The 23,119-nt window shown below is 41.3% G+C and overlaps 1 protein-coding gene across 2 annotated transcripts in view; it reads left to right on the forward strand.

Annotated features, from left to right (window-relative positions):
- MCOLN2 (mucolipin TRP cation channel 2) overlaps positions 1 to 23,119 on the forward strand; it is a 57,074-nt gene that overhangs the window by 17,719 nt on the left and 16,236 nt on the right. For both annotated transcript variants that reach the window (XM_049618473.1, XM_049618474.1), the window contains exons 2-8: positions 932 to 1,091; positions 6,778 to 6,951; positions 8,738 to 8,891; positions 13,163 to 13,238; positions 13,343 to 13,439; positions 15,854 to 15,953; positions 21,889 to 22,001. In XM_049618473.1, coding sequence (XP_049474430.1) covers positions 932 to 1,091; positions 6,778 to 6,951; positions 8,738 to 8,891; positions 13,163 to 13,238; positions 13,343 to 13,439; positions 15,854 to 15,953; positions 21,889 to 22,001 — 874 coding nt within the window. The remainder of the gene's footprint in view (positions 1 to 931; positions 1,092 to 6,777; positions 6,952 to 8,737; positions 8,892 to 13,162; positions 13,239 to 13,342; positions 13,440 to 15,853; positions 15,954 to 21,888; positions 22,002 to 23,119) is intronic.

Raw genomic sequence — 23,119 nt, forward strand, 5'->3', positions numbered from 1 at the left:
TTCAGTTTTTTTTTTTTTAAGGTAAAGAATAAAATAGGGGCACCTGGCTGGCTCAGTAGAGCATACGACTCTTGATCTCAGGGTAGTGAGTTTGAGCTGCATGTTGGGTGTAGAGTTTATGTAGAATAAAAGATTAAAGTATAAAACACATTTAAAAAAGGAAAGAATAAAATAGAAGTACTAATACTTTCTATACTGCCAGTGGATTGTTTTGCACGCCCCAATTCGACAACAACTTAGTTGGAAGGATGGCATTTCTCCCATCAGATATAATCACAGTCTTGTGACCATAACTCATTGGTTCTTTTTGGCCTAGCTTGAGTCACATGCCCATTTCTGAGTCCACTGTCCTCAAAATAGTTAGTAAAAGAAAATTTTACTAATGTAAGGTGACACAAATAATTGACTAGGCATAAACAGATACTATTTTAACTTTTTAAAGGTATCTACATTTTGAATCTTGTAATCACTGCTGTATAATCAAAAGAAGGGGCATAATCATTGAGTACAGCATTATAGAACAAAGATTCTCTATTTTCATGGCAATATAATTCCATTAGTCTTTGCTAAATTTCTGTGGTTTCATACCTGGAGTATCATGAAACTATCCTATCTAGTTTTTGTTAGTATTCCAGTGACAGGTGAATGCTATATGTTGAGAGGTAAGAATTGATGAGTCTTGCAAATAAAATCCTGTTCTTACAAATTTTTTGAGAATGGCTATTTTGAACAAGATGAAAAACTATGTGGAAAGGCAGGTGATAGAGGGTCCTGAATAATTTTCAGATTTCTAAAGAGAAAAGGAGGTTACTGTTTGGAGAGAGAATTTTGCTTGTAAGAATGGGTAAAGAACACAAATGGAAAGCATTATTCAGAAACTCTCTGATGAACAAGATGTTCTGCTAATTTAAAAATTGGTCTTGTGTGGCAGAAATGCAATGGCTCATCTTGATTCTGAGGTGAAAGAGGAATGTCTGCGGGAAGACCTGAAGTTTTATTTCATGAACCCTTGTGAAAAATACCGAGCCCGACACCAGATCCCGTGGAAGCTGGGACTGCAGATTTTGAAGATAGCCATGGTCACCACGCAGGTAATTCATATTATCAGTTTATTCGGGGATTTTTTTTTTCCCCTTACCACAAGGTGAAACAGTTTTCAGGTGTTCCGCCCTTAACTTTTGTTCTGAAAAGTCCACACTCAAGTTCATAAAACTGTAAAATTATGTTGACTCTGGAGGGCAGAGGGTAGGTTGAAGTTCAGTTTTGATGAGGACCTTGTTTTAGTAAGGGATTATGAGGTAAATACAGATAAATCATAGATCTGTATAGAATAGTAGACCTGTATGTCTGTGGGGGTGGGGGTGGAGTTCTGTATCTGAGTGAAGCACGTAGACTGGCAAAATCTGCTCAATCCCAGGTGATGGTGTCCTTTGAATTTCTCATCTTCATTCAAATACACTTTTGAAATCCGCATTTTTAACTGTTCTGTGTTGGGATTTATCAGAACGCTGTCTCCCTTCCATCAGTAGCTAAGTGCTTTAAGTAAATGCTTACCCACCTCCACCCCATCTAGCAGGACCACACAAAGGCTACACACTGGGATCTTCTGTTGAGTTTCATATTTTTTTAAGTTATTTATTTTTGAGAAAGAGAGAGAGAAGCCCAAGCAGGTTCTGGACCGTCAGCACAGAGCCTGATGCAGGGCTCAAATTCACGAACCGTGAGATCATGACCTGAGCTGAAATCAAGAGGCAGACGCTTAACCAACTGAGCCACCCAGGTGCCCTTATATCCTTGAGACTTAATCACCAGCATCACTACAGCCATCAAAGTTGTCATCTAGTTTTTGAGACTGTGGTTTGGAACCAGTTTTTTTTTTTTTTTTTTTTTTTTTTCTTTTTGAGGGGGGTGCCTCTCTAGGTAAGTACATTTAAAATGCATACCCTTTTAGAAACTCTACTGATTTGGGGTATTTGGTTCCAGAATGAAATAATCATTCTGTTATCCATGCAAAGATGTTTATAAAGATGTTATTTCTGGAGGCACCTGGGTGGCTCAGTCAACTGAGTGTCCGACTCTTGATTTCCGCTCAGGTCATGACCCCAGGGTTGTGGGATCCATGCTGAGCATGGAGCTTGCTTGAGATTCTCTGTCTCCCGCTGTCCCTCTCCCTACTTGCTCTAATAAATAGAAATTAAAAATTAAACAATATTTTTTAAAAAGATGTTATTTCTGGAACACAAAAATAAATACCTTGCTAAAAATACCTTCATATAGTCTTAGAGATGAGAGGAAGTTCCTGCTGTAACTGAAGTTGCATCTTTATTCTGTGATCATAAAGAGGGTATTTCACTGTATAACATGCTTTCAGTGCATCAAGTTTTAGGGTAACCAAGTTGCTTTAAAACAAACAAGCTTAAAAAAAACCAACAAAATTGAGATACAGGGCCACTGTTAAATATGTATGCTTGACTTTCTCCATTTAAAATTATTTTTCATTTTAATTCTTGGTCTTGAAGTCTTACTTTTGGCATCCTATAAAGTAGGTGCATTATTAGTATTACATGGAAGGAGGAGAGATAATGTCCCCTGTTTCATTTGGTTAATTTTAATTGTTTCCCACTTTCTTCTCTGGCCAAACCAGCTTTCCATTCAGCTTCTTGGTCTATTAATGTTACTAGAACTCTAGCTTATCCAGGCACAGAATATCACCATCTTTGACTTACCTTCTTCGTCCTGGTATCTATTAAATCCCCCGGATTCTTCCTTCAAAACCGTGTCAAATTATGTTTTGCCACACTCACTATCTTCTGTCTCTGGCACAGACTCTTCTCTTGTTCATTTAAAGTATGTTTGAAGCACAACCTGTGCTGTGTATTCTGTTGGGAATACAGCTGTCAATACGTTACTGCTGCTGAGATGTAACATGTGGTGTAGCCTTCACCATGTGCCAGGCACAAGTGCTTTATGTGTGTTAACTCATTTCATCCTCACCGCAACCCTGTGAGGTGGGGTCAGTTACTGCCCGATTCTTGTGGATGAGGAAATGGGGCCAAAGAGAGGAAGTAACCTGATTGTGACCATTCCGTTGGTAAGTGGTAGAGTCGGATTGGAGCCCCTTGGTCTGACTCTGTAGTCTGCATTCTTATTCTCAGATTGTTTTTATTCCAGACCTGGGTCCTGTTCTCATTGTGCAGTCTAGGAATACAGGCAAGTTAACGAGGCTGCTTCCAGACTTTGTCTTATACCTCCCTTTATTATCTACATACATACCAGTCTGTTAAATGCTAATATCAAATGAATTCTTCTTAGAATGCCTTCATTGGGTCACTCTCCTGCTCAGAAACTTTTGTGGTACCCATTTCCTGCAGAAGAAAATCTTGACTGTGTAGCTTGAAATTTAGATTTCCACAGTCTCCTTCAACTTGCCCTTCCAATGGGCTTTCATCTGTTGTTTCCTGCCCAGATCCCAGCCAGGTGGATGCACCCAGGGATTCTCATCCCCGCCCTGTTTGCTCCACAAAATCCAGAGTGGACTTTTCTCCATCATCTTGCGGGTGCCATTGGAAGTCCCCCACCAGTCTTGCCTGACCACTCAACACGTGGCTTTCCTTGGCACACTAGTCCCCCTTGCTGTCTATCTCACTGCTTTCACTTTTAGGAGACTGTTTCTGGGAATTGATGGTTTACTTATTCTGTGAGTGTACCCTGTCTCCCCTGACAAAGTTGAGAGGGATTCAACTCTTGCTCCGCTGGAGGATCATTCTAATAAGTTTTGCTACCTGGGTGATATCTAATTGGAGCAGATTTCTCAAATACCTTTCTTTCCTTCAAATCCCACTTGTCCTTCCTCCTCTTTTTCTGTCTCTTAATACTCCATCCTCAGGTCTAATGAGATGGGTGGCATTTTATCAGGGTTGATGAGAAGGAAACTTTTTTTTTAAAGACATTCCTATTCTGCGTTCTGCAGTAATTTATAACCTTCAGAGAGATGTTCACATTCTTTTGCTCGTTCTATGCTTTCCCTCCCATATTCTTTGTACATTATTAGAGCAATATCTTTTTTTTTTTTTTTAACCTGGTACAGAATATTTTCTCCTACACTCATTTCACAATCAGGTCTTAAATTCATAATTTTGCCAGGCTGCACTTAATGTGTAAGAATTTTTCTGACTTATATCATAGTTTCAGCAAATCTTAAGGGCTAGTTGATGGGGCTATTTTTCTGTCAACTATTTTTCTGTCAACTATTTGACCAATTGCGTCATCTCCTTACTCTTGCCCCATAGGGAGTGTAGGGTTCTGCCATAGCAGGACTGGGACTTATGATCTCCTCCCTAGGGTTTCTCTTCTCTACTAACAGATGCTTTGAAAATCCCAACCTTAATCTGATGCTGGGCCACATAGGTGGATCTTAGCTTGTTCTCTGAATAATAGAATGGAGGAGATTTCTTGTTCCTGATGCCAGATGGGAGTGGTTCTGTTCTCTCATTCCCAAAGTTGAGTTGATGAGCTTTGAGTTTAAATAAGGTGGTAGCTTAAAAAGGCAGCAAATAGTATGCCACATTCTTGGTTAAGTTATCCATTCCCCACACAGTGTGTGTGTGTGTGTGTGTGTGTGTGTGTGTGTGCGCGCCATGAGTGTGCACATGCATGTTTAAGCTTCAGTCTGAGTGTGGGAGGATTGGGTTGAATATCGCTGCTTCTAGAGTGAAGTTGGCAGTATCTCCGTTTGAGAAGAAGGGTGGCCAGGTGGTCAACAGGATGAACGTGGAAACCTAATAGATGTATTTGTATCCTCATTCTGATACCTTCTAGCTGTTCCAACCTGGATAAATTCCTTGACTTCAGACTTCATGTGTGCAAAATGGGATTATATTTATCAACGGATTCAGTATTTGACTCTGACATTGTGATGGGTACTATTCCAGTTCCTGAGTAGAGGTGAAGAAAAGAAAAGAAAAAAAAAATCCTGTCCTTGTGGAGCCCAGTGTAATATCCTCCTCATAGGGTGTTGGATAGTTAAGTAAAAAAAAAAAAAAAAAAAAAAGTAACTTTTAGGCACAGTCCCTGGCACTCAATAGTAAGACCTGTTCTGTTATTCAACACTATGCAACTCGATCTTGCTCACATTGTATCCCAGCTCAGCACAGAGTAAGCACACGGCAGACTTTGATTGAAGAACTTAATTCATGTGTGTGTATACCAGTTTTGTTTTTTTGTTTTTTTTTCATTTGTGTATCAGTTGTTAGTAAAACTTTGAAACAATCATGTGGGTATGGGTTCCCTGGTTTACTTTCGGCTTTCAAAAAGCAACCTGACCTTTTCCGGCATCTCCTACGGGCACCACTGACAGATGTTATGTGCTCAGAAAAGCCTTTAGTTTTCCATTGCCTGATTGCCAGCACAGGTTGGATGAGATGGGGCTTCTTTTCTGATATTTTCCTTAGACTGGCTGGGCTTTAACAATTGCTCAATCCTTTGACTTAGTATTTGAGGAATGTGACCTGGTGAGGCTCAGATGCTAATGAGTGTCATCTAAGTACATTCTCAAACAGTAGTTGCAATTCTGGGGAAGCTAGCACCTAAATTCTTTTCCATAAGAAGAGTCCCAAAGACAAATTCTTCGATGGAGGGAAATTGCATAGTATAGTCAAGTGACTTTGGAGTTAGACCTGGCTTTCATTCTAGTTAGGTGCCTTAGGGCAATTTAATGTGGCTAAGTCTCAGTTTCCACATTTGTAAAGTGAGGATGACCACCTTATCTTGTGTTAGCAACTGAGATAGTGCTTGTAATGCAGTTAGTAAAGTGCCTGGACTATAATAATTGCTGAAAAATGGTAGCTGTTACTTTTAATTATTCAGCCTTTCCAAAAAGTCAGGCAAAATTTAAAAGCTAAAAAATTAAAATCACTAAAAAACAACGTGTACGTTGGCAGATGCAGATTAACGTTTGTTTCACCTGAAAGATTCATGAGTTGATGTCTTGTTCAGAGCCACGCAGTCTGTCATATCCAAACATGGGGTGACAGCAAATAACAGAAGGGCCACAGTCATCTAGTCGACTTGCTGAAGAAACCAAGTCCCAAGTCATTTTGGGTATTTGGTGGGATGAAGACTTGGGGCAAAATTTTTGGACTTGTATTGTCTTCAAAGCAGATGAGAAGATGAAGTGAGTAGATGGGGAAGGATGTGGGGGACAGGACTTATGAAGGTTTGACTTGTCTTCTGCCATTGCATGTGTGTGCACGTGCATGTGTGCATGAGAGAGAGGGAAGGAGAGGTTGTTGATGTGTGTAGCCGAGTGTGTAATTTCCTGGGTTTTTTTTGGTAAACATTTACTGCCTGCTAATTGTCCCCACTTATTGGACTCCAAGAAAGGCAGGGAGAACACATTCCCTCCTGATAAAGAGAGAGAGCCCTTGGTGCCCACGCTCAGGCTGGGATACAGCATAAGGGAGAATAAGTGGGAGTTTTATCCCCAGAAGGTGGGTGCTTGGTGACAGTGAATGGGTTTGACCTCCGGGAGGTAAAACAATCCCAGTGGTCATTTCCTCTAATTTTACACTATTTTGAATTGCTGATCTAGCTTGACGAGGTTGTTCTTCTTTGGGACCTGTATTTTGACGCTAACGTGGTTAGTAAACACCAAAGCAGTGAGATTTTTCTTGCTGATGTTTGGGGTGTGTGTGTGTGTGTGTGATGATAATAAGAATGCATTTGCCTGCCCTGGTAAATGGTAAAAATTACATCTTCCTATTTGATTTCCTTTTCTAGCTTGTTCGTTTTGGTCTAAGTAACCAGCTCGTGGTTGCTTTCAAAGAAGAGAACACTGTTGCTTTTAAGCACTTGTTTCTGAAAGGATATTCTGGCACAGATGAAGATGACTATAGTTGCAGTGTGTATACCCAAGAGGAGGCCTACGAAAGCATCTTTTTTGCTCTCAGTCAGGTAAGAGTTTTGTTGGGAATGACTTATGCTTTAAGAATATATTGACATTTGACCTTGTTGTTTTAGCAAAAAAAAAAAATATATATATACACACACACACACACACACACACACACACACATTAAATTATTCTAATTTAAATTTTGCAGTCTGCCAAAAAATGTTCATTGCTATTTCTCCGGCTACATTTCCACACAATACCTTTTGCCTGCATGACATTTTTCTTAAAGGTTTATGTTTTTTATTTGTCCCTTTATTCCCACTACTTTTGGGAGATTACTCCAGTTCAAATAGCCAAGAGTAGATTTATAATCTCAGAAGATTTGATGAATGAGATACCAAATCTAAGATTCTAGGATCTCGGTTTTGATGTCTTACCATTAGTAAGCCTAGCTGAATCTTATGAATATAGAGTAGGATATGATATAGTTGTATCTAAGCAGGTATTGAGAAACCAGATTGATGGACCTTGAAGAAAGCATTTAGGGGAGAGAGATCGTTAATCTTATTTTTTCTTTTTCTCCTTCAATAAATATTTGGGGGCTTAGTATGTATGAGTACTGTTCTAGACACTGAGAAAACATCATGAATACAATGAACAAAAGCCCCGTTCTTATAGAACTTAATTCTGGAGGAGAGAGCCACACAAATGAAGTGAAATAGGTAGCACTGAATGCTAGCTGCCTGAAAACACCACCTGGAAAACATGTTGGTAAAACTGAGCTTGTTGACGGAAATACAGGAGACACTCCCTTGACTACTCATCAGTGCCTTGGGTGAAGAGGGCAAAGTCCAAATACAGATTTTGAAGTCTGATTTAGGGTGGGTCTTTCAATGTGAGGGGAGAGCTCTATTAGAATTGGCTAAAGACATGATGCCATGGTTTCAGATTGGTGGACACAACAAGGTGAGGGTTTGTGGGGAGAGGGGCATGGTTTCAAAGAGTCTTGGAATTAATTAGATTAAATCTTCAAATTGATGATCGGTCTAAATGAGTTGTTTTGGATGTTCCTGAAATAAACAATAGAGTTATTTGTAGCTGTTATGTTCCTGGACAAAAGTTTCCTGGAATGATAGACATGTTAATGAAGCCCTGTTAGTGCAGATAGGCAGATGGTAGCGTCCTGTTGACGAGAGCTACTGTAAGTTCATGTAAGATAATGTAAGTTGTGTTCATTACTGTGAGCTGTGGGGTGTGGATGGCTTGGGTCCTGAGTGGTATGTCAGAAAGTGATAACTGCTGTGAAATAAAACAGAGGAGGAGACTGGCAGTGCCTGGTGGAGCCTGTGTGCTGCTGATGGATGTTTGCAACTTTCACTGGGTAGTAAGGGAAAGGCCTGGCTGAAGCGGTGATATTTGACTCAAGATCTGAAGGAGTGAACCAGCAATTAGATAACACAGGGTTCTAGGCAGAAGGAACAGCAAAGGCCCAGGCAAGAATGTGCCTGGTGAGCTCCAGGAACTGCCTGGAGGCCAGTGTGGTTTTCTAAGATGGGGGTTGGAGCCAGGGGACAGTAGTCTGCTGTGAGGTCAGGGCACCTCAGCTTTGGCTCTCAGTGAGGGGGGAGCCTCTGTCGGCATGTTTACTTGGGTTCTGAGTTCCGTGAGGCAGGGTGTTTCCTGCCCAACCTGAGAAAATCACCTTGTGGTATTTTACACGGGGGAGTTCCATTGAGGGCTTTGATATACACAATTTAAAATAGCTAAAAGTGTATTCCATATGTTGTAACTTCTGATGAAACTCTTAAAAGCTCATAAGTATTTTTATTTAACTATTCTTAATAGTATCATCAGCTAAAGAACATATCCCTGGGGACCCTTGGTTATGGAGAAAACGAAGACAATAGAATTGGCTTAAAAGTCTGTAAGCAGCATTACAAGAAAGGGACCATGTTTCCTTCTAATGAGACACTGAATATTGACAGCGACATTGAAGTAGGTAATGTGGTGATAATTTCATTATATGCCTTTATCATCTTCTGCGGTAAGAACAAACATCCCCTCATGTGCTGACAGCTCAAATGGATCAACTTTGCTTCGCTAAGCTAACTAACATAGTTGGGGCTTTAACATATGCCTGCAAAGGGCGCTGCCTCAGGAAACTGCAAGTTTACTGCCATAGGACTGGGGAGCATTTATGGAACTTCTTGGTACAACTCAAGATTGTTGGGGGGGGGGGAGTTGAGGTAAATGCACAGGTGTTTCCTGTTTGTTAAGGTTTTCCCTCCATGAGGAGGCAATTAGGCTTTTGAAAAAAAAATAAGAGTCTATATTTATAAATGAAATAATGCATGTTAAAATGTTTGGTGCTCTTGCTATTATATGTTAAATACATTCATGTTCTTCAAAGATGAATTGTGGTTAGCAACTCATTTTCTCTTTTAGGAGATGGCTTGGCAAAAAGTCAGTATCTAATCAAGTAGAAGTATTTTGTGCCATTCTGTTAAGAATTTAAAAGCACATTATATGTAAATGCAAAGTGGTTGACTTAAGACTCTGGAGGGGGGGTGGTTGTCATTCATTTAACAAATCTCTGCTGTATACTTACTGTGCCCAAGGCACTTCCTGTTTTATGTACTGGGGTTATGTGCTACAAAGATTGATCAGTCATGACTCCTCAAGAAGTGAACAGTTCTGGAGTAGGGGTCCTAGGAGCATTTTAATTGTGAAATGGTTTTATGAAAAAGAGAGTATTGCACGGTTCATTTGACCATACTTCCTACAATCCAATTTAGGACACTTTGGTAAAATAATAGAAGAACACCTCTATAAAACAGAGGTTCTGAGGGATGCCTGGGTGGCTTAGTCGGTTAAGCGTCTGACTCTTGATCTCAGCTCAGGTCTTGATCTCAGGGTCATGAATTCAAGCCCTGCGTTGGGCTCTGCACTGAGTGTGGTGCCTACTTCAAACCAGAGGTTCTGAGTCTGTTTCCACAGGCTTCCTGTTCAGAAACTCTTCATGAGTAAATTTGTCCCATGCTCTTGACTCTGAAGGAAACAGACCATAAGCCAGGACTATCAAAGGTCCCAGGTTGCTTTCAGAGATCATCAAGGTGTCAGTGGCATGGTTCTGTGGCCAGCAGCCTTGAAACGCCCCTTGTCCTCTTAAAAATGTGTGACTTAATTAAGATGCATCTTACCACTATTTTCCAGTGATTCATATGCCATTTTCCTCAATTGATTTTTCTTGGAAAATTGATGAAAGAAATGTGGCCAACGTCAGTCTCAGTGGCTAGGCAAGACAGGCAGTGCCAGACAGCAGGATTTATTACCTGACCACTGGGCAGTAGTATCCTTGTTCATTTTCCTTCTATCAGAATATGAAGTAGTTTTAACCAAATGGAGAGAAGTTGGTTTTTAATTTGACTTTATTTTAAGAGAGACTGTTTTAGCAAGTTAGTTGTATTTTTGACTTATTAAATGTAACTTGTCAAAGAGAACCTTTTGACATATCTATTCAAAAGATGTAAAGAATATTCTTAAAATACTTGATACCGAATTTTAGACTTTCTTTTCTCAGACACACTGGAGGAAGCCTGCACATGATAGAAGTAGGAATTGAGTTAGACTCCATTGGTGAGGCAATTGGTGAGTTTGTATAGGTGAATTAGTAGAAGCTGTTCTAGATTACCTATTCATGAGTTTTGCATCATCTTTATTATTAAGATAATCATCCTTTGGTGTGCTCAGCCTGTATGCCCACTTTCTGTGTGGGTCTATATTTAGTTGCATGATTGAATGTGCATTTCAAGCTAAGGGTTTCCCTTAATTCATGCTGTGGACATATCTTGCCTCTAGACCTGTAGCTTTATAGTTTAGCGTCACTGGGGGGACTGTTATAAATCCATTTAAAAATGTTTTTACAACATTTAGATGGCTGTCATTCTAATACAATAGTGCTTCATTTTCTGTAACACAGATTTTGAATTTCTTATCCTGTCCTTTCTACATGTTCTCAGCATGAGGCATCATGACCATTTCATCATTTTCCTTGTTTTTTAAAGAACATATATAATCTGCCTTCCTTTTATCTCTGAGAGGGTTGTTATTTCATTCACTGCAGTATTCTGCTCTGTAAATCAGGTTCTTTGAGCGATGAGGCTGCTACTCTAATACCAGTTTGTTTCCTTTGAGGTTTGATGTTTTTCTTAGGGCTTTTGCCATCTTTAGGGAAAAAAACCCCTCAGTTCTTAGGTTGTGTTACTATCAGGTGTTTGGTGGTCTCATTAGCAATGACTGTGACATCAGGTCAGCCGGCCTTCTGAGAGCTCTGAATGTGTATTTAGAAAAAGTGTAACTCCAGAATTACAATAACAAAATTTGAATAACCAAATAGACTTTTTATAAGGTGAATTTTACATGCAGTATAAAATTAACAAATGCTGTTGTATTTCTCTGAATCTAAGATGGCATCAATGTTTTTTAAGACTTCTCTGTTTTAGGGAGGGAGACAAACCATAAGAGAAGAGACTGTTAAATACAGAGAACAAATGGAGGGTTGCTGGAGGGAGGAGGTGGGGGGATGGGCTAAATGGGTGATGGGCATTAAGGAGGGCGCTTGCTGGGATGAGCACTGGGTGTCATATGTAAGAGACAAATCACTGGGTCCTACTCCTGAAACCAAGATGATGCTGTATGTCAGCTAACTTGAAAATAAATTAATACAAATAAAAAAAGACTCTTCCATTTTAGAAATATTTTAAAAGTGAAAAAAACAAATATCTTAGATTGAGTGAAATACAGGAGAAAAAGACCTAGGGCAGTATCTGGCATAGAGATTTTGAACATGCTCCTCTTTTTGGAGTATAGCCACTTGGCTCAAGTCAATTTAGTTTAAATGTTTTGTTTTCTTTTACTTTATCTTCAAATAAGAATGGTAAAGGTAGAAGGACCTTAAGTATCATCAGTCTGGTCTTCATTTTACAAGTGAGGAAACTGGTGCTCAGTCACGCTAGGTGGCTAAGCCAAGGTCGTATACTGATCAAGTGATGGTAGGTCTTTGCTGCTCCAAAGCCCAGTGGGAGAAGATGCTTAAAGAATCAGCCATCGAGTCTACCAAGATTCTAGAGCACTTTCTGAGTACCAGGCACTGCAGGAGGCCCGGCGTTTCCATTTCAAAGGCAGCAGGAAGGGGCAGCAACAGCCTGGGCAGGAGTCAGGCAGGCTGGCTTCCCACCAATTCTGTGTCAGAGCTCTGTGACCTTGAAAGGCGCTCACTGTTTCTAGACCTACTTGCTTTTCCTGCCAAGGTGTTGAGCTACACAATGATGAGACTATTTTTATGTGAGGTTCTTGGAATCATTCTTTTATAGTTAACAGCTCATAATTTGTTTTTACTTAAAACATAAGTTTCTTTTCTCTCTTTTATTTTGGAAAGCATCAGACTTAACAGAAAAGTTGCAAAATAGCACAAAGATTTCCTTGTATCCCTTCTTCTAGGTTTTCCGAAGGCTAACGTTTTACCACACTTGCTTTATCATTCTTCCAATGTATAAATATTTCTCCTGAAACGTATAAGAGTAAGGTACAGACATGATGTCTCTTTACCTGTTTAATAGGCCAGTGTACATTTCCCCAAAACACAAACATTTTCCTACATAACCAGCTTCATGTTCAAAAGCATGAAGGAACATGGATACGGCACTAAAATATACAAACGTTATTCACATTTCATCAATTGTCCTATTCTTTATAGAAAAAGAAAACTGCCCACCCATGCCCCCCACCCCCACCCCCACCCCATGTGCCCGTCCCACACACCCCTTGCCACTTTCCTGGTCCAAGATCACATAATGCATTTAGTTGTCAAATTACTTTAATCTCCTTTAATCTGGAGCAAAATAAAATTCCTTAACTTTTATTTTTAAATGACCTTGACATTTTAAAAGAGTAGAAAATTCCTCACTGGATTTTTCTGTTTCTTTATGACTTGATTGAGGTTATGCATTTAGGGAAGGAATACCACGCAAACAGTGAGTTATTTCAGGAGGAGCATGATGTCTGTTTATCCCCTTACTGGTGACATTAACTTCGATCATGTGGTTAGAGTGGTAGTTCCAGATTCTCTCCTGGAAAGTTACTGGTCTTGTTACAAAAAATACGGATTTGGGGAGAGATACTTTAAGTACCCTGCTTCTCAGCACACTTTGCCCCACTCCTTTTAGCATTCGATTCTTACCTGAAAAAGTCTTTCTTGTTTCCTTGCCCTAGATTGTGTTCACTTAGACCTCTCCACATACCCTCAGGAGTGGAAGAACTCGTCATTCTTCAGACTGGAATTTTATCGGTAAATACCTTTTTAAGTCTCACTTCCCAGGAGACAAGGATGGGGAAAGCAGAGTAGGATAGTAAGACTATGATAATTTATATCTTGTAATATTTTTTATTCAGGCTCTTACAACTTGAAATTTCCTTTCACCTCAAAGGCATTGACCTACAGACGATTCATTCCCGAGAGTTACCGGACTGTTACGTCTTTCATAATACGGCAAGTGTCTGTCTTTCTGAAGCTGGTTTTTATTATTTTTTCTCTATTCCTGTTGTAGATGCCAAGTGTAAAACACACCAGCCTGTATACATGTGTAGATGCAGTGGTGTTTAAAACAGCTTAATGACACTTTCTAGCATTGTTGATCCAGAGACCATTATTTTGGAAAATGAAGCAAGCCCTTTCCAGCCTTTTAAAGCCAGATTTCTGGGCTGGAAAGAGGAATTTTCAAAATTGGCTTTGACCTCTTACTCCCCTAATACATTAGAAAAAAAGTTTATGACAAGTGTTTTAAGTGTCTAGGATGTTTTTCCTATTTTCAAAGGAAGGTCTTTGCAACTATTGTAGCGAATGTTTTCAAACCTCAAGGCAGAAACTGCCCCCTTGATTGAGGGCCAGTCTGCAAAGGCTTAGTTGTTGCTTCTTTTATTTTGGGAGAAGGTATGTGCAGTAGAAGAGGATGTGTTCATATCTATGAGGAGAATAACTTGCCTCCCCATTTCATGGGGTTTCATGCTTTCTCTCCCTCCTTCCCTCCCTCCTTCCCTTTCTCCCTCCCCCCTTTATCGTGGGACAAAACTGAATGCTGAGCTGACAGTTGTTTGTGACACCCTTACAGCAATTCAGAGGAGTGCTCCATTCAACAACAATCAGTAGATACATAATGAGTCCCTCCTACGCACCAGGCATTGACCTGCTGAAGAGGTGCGGTGGCCCTCAGGAAGCTTACAGTCTAGTGGAAGAGATAGACTGGAAGACAAATAAACAAAGAGATAAAAGTAATTATAAGTCTTGAGATGTGGTGAGGAAGAATGTCTCTGGCAGAGAAGAGCATGGTTAACCTCCCTGGGGTGACCTACACATTACAAAACACATTACAAAATCCCCAAATCCTCAGGCCAAGAGCTCACAGGGCTGACTGTGTAGGTGATCTGTAATTAAATCCCCAAGTGCCTGCACATCTCTACACATAAGCCATGTTCTATGTAATCCAAGAATATCACTCGGACCAAACCAGAGGCTGGAGAATTAAACCTGCAGGCCCCATTTCAGTCCCTATGAGCTGTGAGCACACCTTCGCTAAGCCTGGCACACATGGGGCCTCATTCTCCCGTAGGAAAGCCCCCAACGTACTTCTCTCAAGCCTTAAGATACTCAGCACGTATCGCTTGTAAACCAAATGACAGAAACATAATGTGGAAGATTGAGGGCATTTGGAAATCTTAAATCCAGCCTGGAGCTTGGGAGCAGTCTGTCACCTCTGAAAGCATTATACGCAGCATTTGAAGCAAACAGAAAAATAGTTTCCAACCCTAGCAAAGACCTAGAATTTCATACCCAAAGGAGTAAGTTGAAGCCAATGCTTTTAAATTCCATTCAGTATCATAAATGAGATAATTGTATTCCCTTGTCAAAGACTGGTGAATCTTGTTTTTGTTCCTGGGACTAATGGTTGTTGTTTTGCTCCAAGATTTCTCTGAACCTGAATACGACTCAGTACAATGGGTTCAGTAGATTCCACATATCTACCCTTTGGATCATATTCTTTCATTAATAATAGAAACTTGTGGGGCGCCTGGGTGGCTCAGTTGGTTAAGCATCTGACTTTGGCTCGGGTCAAGATCTCACGGCTTGTGGGGCGCCTGGGTGGCTCAGTCGGTTGAGCGTCCGACTTCAGCTCAGGTTATGATCTTGCGGTCTGTGAGTTCAAGCCCCACATCAGGCTCGTGCTGACAGTTCAGAGCCTGGAGCCTGTTTCAGATTCTGTGTCTCCCTCTCTCTCTCTGACCCTCCCCCGTTCATGCTGTCTCTCCCTGTCTCAAAAATAAATAAACGTTAAAAAATAAAAATAAAAAAAAAAAAAGATCTCACGGCTTGTGAGTTCGAGCCCTGTGTCGGGCTCTGTGCTGACAGCTCAGAGCCTGGAGCCTGCTTTGGATTCTGTGTTTCCTTTTCTCTCTGCCCCTCCCCTGCTCATGCTCTGTCTCTGTGTTAAAAGTAAGTAAACATAAAAAAAAATGAAAAAAAAAAAAGAAACTTGTGAAGGAATCACATGATGAGAACAGTTTCATCAGTACTATTTTTTTTTATTTAAAAAAATTTTTTTTAATGTTTATTTTTGGGAGACAGACAGAATGGGGGAGGGGCAGAGAGAGAGGGAGACACAGAATCTGAAGCAGCCTCCAGGCTCTGAGCCGGTCAGCACAGAGCCCCACACGGGACTCGAACCCACGAAGCACAGGATCATGACCTGGGCCGAAGTTGGACGCTCAACTGACTGAGCCACCCAGGCACCCCAGAATTATCTTTGAATCGGCATGCTGTTCGGATGCCAGTGATATTTGAAGCAGAGTTTACCTACTATACCATACTTTCCGCTGGGCGGTAACCTTTCCATACATTTGTGTCTCCAGATTACCTTTGACAATAAAGCTCACAGTGGCAAGATCAAAATCTATTTTGGCAGTGATGCTAAAATTGAAGAATGTAAAGACTTGAACATATCTGGATCTAGTAAGTATGTCACATGCTTGCCCGTTGTGAATTATGGATGATCTTTGACACTCATTTTGGGATTCAGGATGTTTAAATGCTTTATTTGGATGGCTATAGGAAGAAAGAGCTCCAGAAAATTATCAAGAATTTAACTCTATACAGAATATCCTAAAGCTTTGCCTTTTTGTTCAGTTCCAGTAGATGTTGATTGATTACACACCTTAAGAGAGAAGGGGTTCCCGGTCGTTAGGATCACTGTTTCTGGGGCCAGACTGCCTGGGTTTGGGTCTTGGTTCTGTTCATTATGCCTGTGATCTTGGACAAATCACTTAACCTATTTCTAAGTACCTTTCTCTATAAAATGAGGGTGATGATAGTATCTGCCTTCCAGGATGCTGAGTATTCAATGGGTTCATATGTCAAGGAAAGCACCGAAAACAAGAGTTGGCACATAGCAGTTGCTGGGCACTATGGAAAAAGGTAGAAAACGCCTTAGTGAGTGAGATCGACCTGCTTGTAGAATCTCTGATGTGTCATGAATAGGAATAAGTGGTGGAGGTGAAAAGGGATGGGGATAAAGAAAGCAAAGGTTAACTTTGGGGGCAGAGTGAGAAAATCTACCAGTGATTGTTGGGGAGGTTATACTTGGAGCTGAACCTTTGACAGCAGGGAAGGATCAAGGCCCTCGGAGCTCAGAGAGCAGCCTGTCCAAACATTGGGTGGTTTACTCGGTGGTTACTCAGGAAACACGTCTTCATCCGTAGTATAAGGTGGACTCTGTGGAACTTCTCACAGAGGGGTCAGGATGGTGTTAATGGATTGTCAGTGTTTTTTCACTTACAAGTTTTGTTGAACTGCATTTGCCTTGGACAGGATTGTCAGAACAACATAAAATGTGAAATACCCATGGTTTTTAACTCTTTTAGTTTTGTTTTAATCTAGATTTGTCGGTGGGCCTGTTGCTTTTTCAGTTATACGATACATCTTAAGGATTCTGAAGGTTTGGTTTCAGTATTTCCATTAACTGACTCAAGGTTCTGGTCCGTGTAGACAGTTTTAGTTTCTTTCTGTTTGAAAGCGGTTCCTCTTTCCCAGCAGACACGCTGCCTCCCACAGAGACACGCAGATCAGCTGCCTAGTCCGGTATAGGTTCAGCTATTTTATGTGAGAAAAGCTAACTTTTGTCACGAATGAAATGTGGTTTGGAACAGTCATTATGACTGAAGCGTTAGTCAGTCAAACGTGTTTCCTTCCTCCCCACAGGGCTGCTAGATGTCGGGGAGTTTTCCTTGCCTATTACTCAAAAGGGAAGAGTTCTGGCTCCCTTCTGTGGCCAATGAAGAGAAATACTAACCTCACAGACCCCTTAGTAGGAATGCTGACATCTGAGTTTCTCCCAGAGCCGTGTCTTTTGAAGAAACCAGATTCTGTTACTAGGAGAATATGAATTTAAAATAAAATGATGTGACATGAAACCCTTAAAAAGTTGAAGTTTGGAAACCAGCTGAGAAAGTGGATCCCCCCCCACCCTTTGTCTATGGAAACTGTCTGCCCTGGCTTTGGGGGATGTGGGACAAAGGCAAGGGTGACATCTAGTGGAATCTTGGTGTTATTTTCCGAAAGTTCTGAGGCTCCTTCGTGTCCATTCACTTACTCCGAGGCTTTTCTCTTCCTCTTGTCATTACCTGTGTTATCACAGGGCGAAATAACTAGGGGTTGTCCATTTTCACAGAGAAACCTCATGTTGCCTTCTATGACTTCGAATACTTGTCCCCAAGTTTGCCACCAGTCTTCACTTTAACTGGATTTTATAAACGTAGCAAGTCAGGCATGAGGGGCTGGAGGAGGTAGGCATTAGTGGGCAAGGTTCCCCACTGATGGGTGATTTCCCAAGTGTTTCAGGGAAAGGGGGTGTGGTAAATAGGGGAAGCCCTGGGTGAGAGCGGCAGTGTGTGCAAGACTGACTCCTTAGGACCTCTGGGAGGACTGGGTGGGGTGTAGGACTTCCCCAACCAGGTTGGCAAGGGCATCTCTCTGGATTAGTGTTCTATAAACCAAGTTTGAGAAATGTTCCTGTGGGGGTAACAGATTCACTGGGGTAAGAAAGCACTTGTGATGTTCATAAATAACTTTTTGTAACATGCCAACTAGTTTTCTGAATAGGTGAAATTAAAACAATATGAGAGAGAGCGAAACCAAGAAACAGACTCTTAACGATATAGAACACACAGATGGTTAGCAGAGGGAGGTGGAATAGGTGATGGGGATTACAGAGTGCACTTGTGATAAGCACAGGGTGATGTATGGAAGTGTTCTATATTGTGTACCTGAAACTAATGGAACACTGTATGTTGACTAACTGGATTTAAAATGAAAACTTAAATAAAAAACTTTAAAAAGGTGTCTGAAGTTAGTATGACAAGAACAAACAAACAATATAATACTGGTTTCTGTGTTAGGAAGGATGCTTTATCCTTCTAGATCTGGGCCTCCATTTTCCTATTTATAAATAAGGCCCAGTATAAGAAATCATAGAGATTTTGTGCTAGTTGTATGTCAGAAAGGAAGGTATTAGATGCTCTTCTTGCATTTCATAAGGCTTTCAGTCCCATATTCCCAAGAACTGTACCTATTTCCTCCATCTCATTCCATGGCCTAGATAGATAGATAGATAGATAGATAGATAGCCCTGATAGATAGATGATAAATAGATAGATAGATAGATAGATAGATAGCCCTGATAGATAGATGATAGATAGATAGATAGATAGCCCTGATAGATAGATGATAGATAGATAGATAGATAGCCCTGATAGATAGATGATAGATAGATAGATAGATAGCCCTGATAGATGATAGATAGATAGATAGATAGATAGATAGACAGACAGACAGACATACAGGCACATAGAAAGATAGGTCAATGATAGAAGAAAGAAAAAAGAAGGAAAGAAAGAAAAGAAAGAAAAAGATAGAAAGATATAGCTAGATAGATACATACATACTTATGTACATACATAGAAAGATAGATTGATACACAGATGCATAGAAAGGTAGGCAGGTAGATACATACATAGATAGATTAGGTAGGTATGTAGAAAAAATGATACATAGATAAAAAGATAGATACATAGAAAGAGAAAAAAGAAGGAGGAAATAGATACATAGGTATGTAGAAATACACACACATAGAAAGATACATAGATAATAGAAAGAAAGATGGAAAGGAAGGAAGAAAGAAAAAGTCTATCTTTGGTTCCAGTTAAGTTGTTTTCTTATCTACTCATTAGATGTTATCACAAGATAATTTAAGCTTCTTCGTTATAAAACGGCTGGAAGTAAATGTAAGTGCTAGGTGCTAGGTACCGTTGCAACAAGCACTGGGCATAAGTGATCTCACCTGATTTCCTGACAGCCCATGAGGCAGGCCCAGCTGCTCCCCCTACTGCAGTGGAGGCATCTAAAGCTCAGCACGCCTCAATAATTCGGTCACTGAATTGCACTTACTCGCTGCCTATGCCCTTAACGCACAGGATAAGCTGTTTGCCCTCAGACACTCTTGCCGTTGTTGCTCACGCCCTTGCATTACTAAATCCATACACACTTGGTCTTTTTGTTAGATGCCTTTTCTGCAGAGGTGTCGCTGTGGAGTGCTCCGATTTATAATCCCCTCTGAGCACGCCACTGAAGTTCACCTGCCCTCAGTCCCATTCCCTTGTCCCATGGCCCTTCTCAGTCTACTTTTTGAGCTCATCTCCTCATAATGCCCCACCTTGCTGCCCCTCCCCCCCACCCCCATCCTTCCTAGTTGTGTTTTCCTCTGTGGTCTCTCAGTGGCTATGTCCACACCCGTGGCTTTAGCTGCCACCAGGTTTTCCTCTCTCGTCATGAATGTCCAGACTGAGCTCAGCTCACCAAGACAGAAAAACCGGAGTCATTCCTGGATGGTCCTTCTCTCTTCTTGCTTAGGTCCCTCTGGAGACCAGATTGACTCTTGGTCTCTCACAGCTCTATGCCTTCTCCTCTCCCTCAGCCCTTCACAGGTTCTAACTTGGATTATCCAGTAGTCTTCTCATGTTGTGCCAGTGCTCTCCACTTACTCATAAACACACTGAGGCATTACGAAAGCACAGACACTGTAGTGTTGAACAAACACATACAGTCCCCACTTCCTAGAGTCAGTCATTTAGTGGGGAAGGTAGGCATCAAATGATACACAACAAGAAGCACTATGAATGCGTGCTGTTGTTTGCCTGGGACTGTTCCAAGTGCTTTCATATATGAGCTTGTTTAATCTTCACAACAGCCCTATGATGTAGAGGTTTTTTTTTTTTTTTCTACCTTTTTGGGGGGGGGGGCGGTGACAAAGGATGAGGACCCTGAAGGACCTTCCCCAAGGCTTCACAGCTTCTGAGTGCAGAGCTGAGGTTCAGAGCCAGCTCATCAGGCTCCAGAGACTGTGTCTTTCCTTTTTTGCACTGTCCCTGTGTCCCATGCTGTGTGTGCCATCTTAGAAGACATCATTACAGGTTCAGTGGCCATCACACAAAGAATGAAAGGAGCTATGAGTATGTATACTTGTGGAGAGTGCTGTGAGAATATAGGAGGGGCTAATAAAGATGGGAATTTAGGGAATTCTCTTCCCTAAATGTTTAATCTGAAATGTTTAATATTTCATCTGAAACCCAAGGCTGAAAAAGAATAATCTGACTTGTATGGTGTGCTCCAGGCAGAGGGATCAGCACTTGAGAAGTCCCTGAGGCAAGAGGGCCAGCAAATCTGGTAGGAGCAGGGACAGGGGAAGAACAGTGTCGCATCAAGGTAGAGAAGGTGGGGGAGAGCACCGAGGGGCAGGTGACGAAGCTGCAGGCATGGGCAGGGGGCCAGGCACTTGGAATGCTACCATCAGGTCTCCGAGAAGCAGAGGTTACAGGTACATCTTCCTCCAGTACATTCCCCCATGCTACTGTGTAGTCTGCGACCACAATTTGATTACTGCTGTGATTCCATTCCAAGAGGTGGTTTTCTCCATGTGCAGAAGAAGCTTATTGAACTGGGACAGTACATAGTACACAGTAAGGTCGAGAAACAGAAGGGGGGATTCTGGGGGCACCCGGTTGGCTCAGTCAGTGTAGTGCCCAACTTTGGCTCAGGTCATGATCTCACACACAGTTCGTGAGTTCAAGCCCCACGCCGGGCTCTGTGTTGACAGCTCAGAGCCTGGAGCCTGCTTTGGATTCTGTGTCTCCCTCTCTTTGTGCCCCTCCTCCACTTGCACTCTGTTTCTCTCTCTCTCTCTCTCTCTCTCTCTCTCTCTCTCTCTCTCAAAAGCAAATGCACATTAAAAAAGAAAGGAAATGGGGATTCTGAGGAGCAGTGTTTTGAATTGTTCCTTCAGTAACGGAAAATTTGATATTTGTGTTTTTATGAAAAAGAACCAGTTTTGCCTCTTTTGAATAGAGCCCAAATGGACCACCTTCTGTTGAGTTCTATTCTATAGGAAATATTTTTAGTACATTTAGCAAAGAGTTTATGTTGTTTTTTTTTTTAATTTTTTTAACGTTTATTTATTTTTGAGACAGAGAGAGACAGAGCATGAACAGGGGAGGGTCAGAGAGAGGGAGACACAGAATCCGAAATGGGCTCCAGGCTCCGAGCTGTCAGCACAGAGCCTGACGCGGGGCTTGAACTCACGGACCGTGAGATCATGACCGGAGCTGAAGTCAGACGCCCAACCGACTGAGCCACCCAGGCGCCCCAAAGAGTTTATGTTTTTAAATGTATAACTTAACATCAGAGAATGTTTTACCCTAAAGACTTCTAAATGAGTGCAGTGTGATTTGTTTCTGATATTTAAGCATTTATCATTTGAACTTTTCAGACTGCCATTTTGTTTGAGAATTATTCCCAAGTAAGGTGTGTTTAACATTTGAATTCTGTTTTTGTTTCTCAGTTCAGAAAAACACCCAGTACGTGCTGGCATTTGATGCATTTGTCATTGTGATATGCTTGGCATCTCTTATTCTGTGCACAAGATCCATTGTTCTAGCTCTAAGGTTACGAAAGGTAAGTGTGTGTTCAAATGTTCTCTCCCCCTTCTAGGCCTCCATCCTGTTTGTTCAGACAGTGGACAGTTGATGTTGGGTCATCCTGCCCTTTTTGGAGCTCTTGACTAAATTAGATTCCTTTGAACGATTGTCCCCCTACAAGGCATTAATCAACCTGAGGTGTGCAGGGTGGGTAAGGCTCCTGGCATGTCAGGTGGGATCAGATAATTATCCTGCTTAAAACTGAGCTGCTAAGCATAGGTGCAGAGTGGTGAACTCTGAGGCTTTTGAATGTTTCCAGAATAAACAAGACCCTCTTAAATTCAGGCATGATCTTAAGAACAGAGTAATAGCATGTGTGGGTTTCATCTTTTGTCTTCAAATCAGAGTTCCTTTTGACAGGGAGGCATGGTAAATGGGTTATAATGAAGCACAGAATACTTTTTTCTATTTTTAAAAATAGTTTATTCTATCCTGAGTTTCATTTTACCTTTTTACCCTCAGAGTTCTTGTGAATATATACTTCAGCTCCCCACAAATCTTATTCTGGCTTGTTGTATGTGTGTAAATGCAGACTGGGGTCAGGGGTAATACAGGAAGTCATCATTTGTGGATACCATCCGTGGAGCAAGAAAATAGTGTACAATCTATTTTTCTTACTCTTTTTTTAAAAATATTTATTTTTGAGAGAGAGAGAGAGCGAACATGAACAGGGGAGGGGCAGAGAGAGAGGGAGACACAGAATCTGAAGAAGGCTCCAGGCTCTGAGCTGTCAGCCCAAGCCTGATGTGGGGCTTGAACTCATGAACTGTGAGATAACGACCTGAGCCAAAGTTGGACACTGAACCAACTGAGCCACCTGGGCACCCCTATTTTTCTTACTCTTGACCTTTGTCAACTTATTTTGTAAATAATCTGCTTCTCTTACCTGTCCCCCAGGCCTCTTAATGATCTCCATCTGAGGTCATGGTCCTGGGTCTGCCGAAGTTAGGGGGCACCATTGGGAGTCACGATTGACTCCCACCGTTGGGACTACACACTCTGGAACCAGGCTGCCCAGACCCATATCCTGCCTAGCCTTCCCATGCCTCAGTTTCTTCTTCTGAAAATAGACCTGATTCATAGGGGAGTCAGATT

Source organism: Panthera uncia, assembly GCF_023721935.1.
Source record: "Panthera uncia isolate 11264 chromosome C1 unlocalized genomic scaffold, Puncia_PCG_1.0 HiC_scaffold_4, whole genome shotgun sequence".
Lineage (NCBI taxonomy): Eukaryota > Metazoa > Chordata > Mammalia > Carnivora > Felidae > Panthera > Panthera uncia.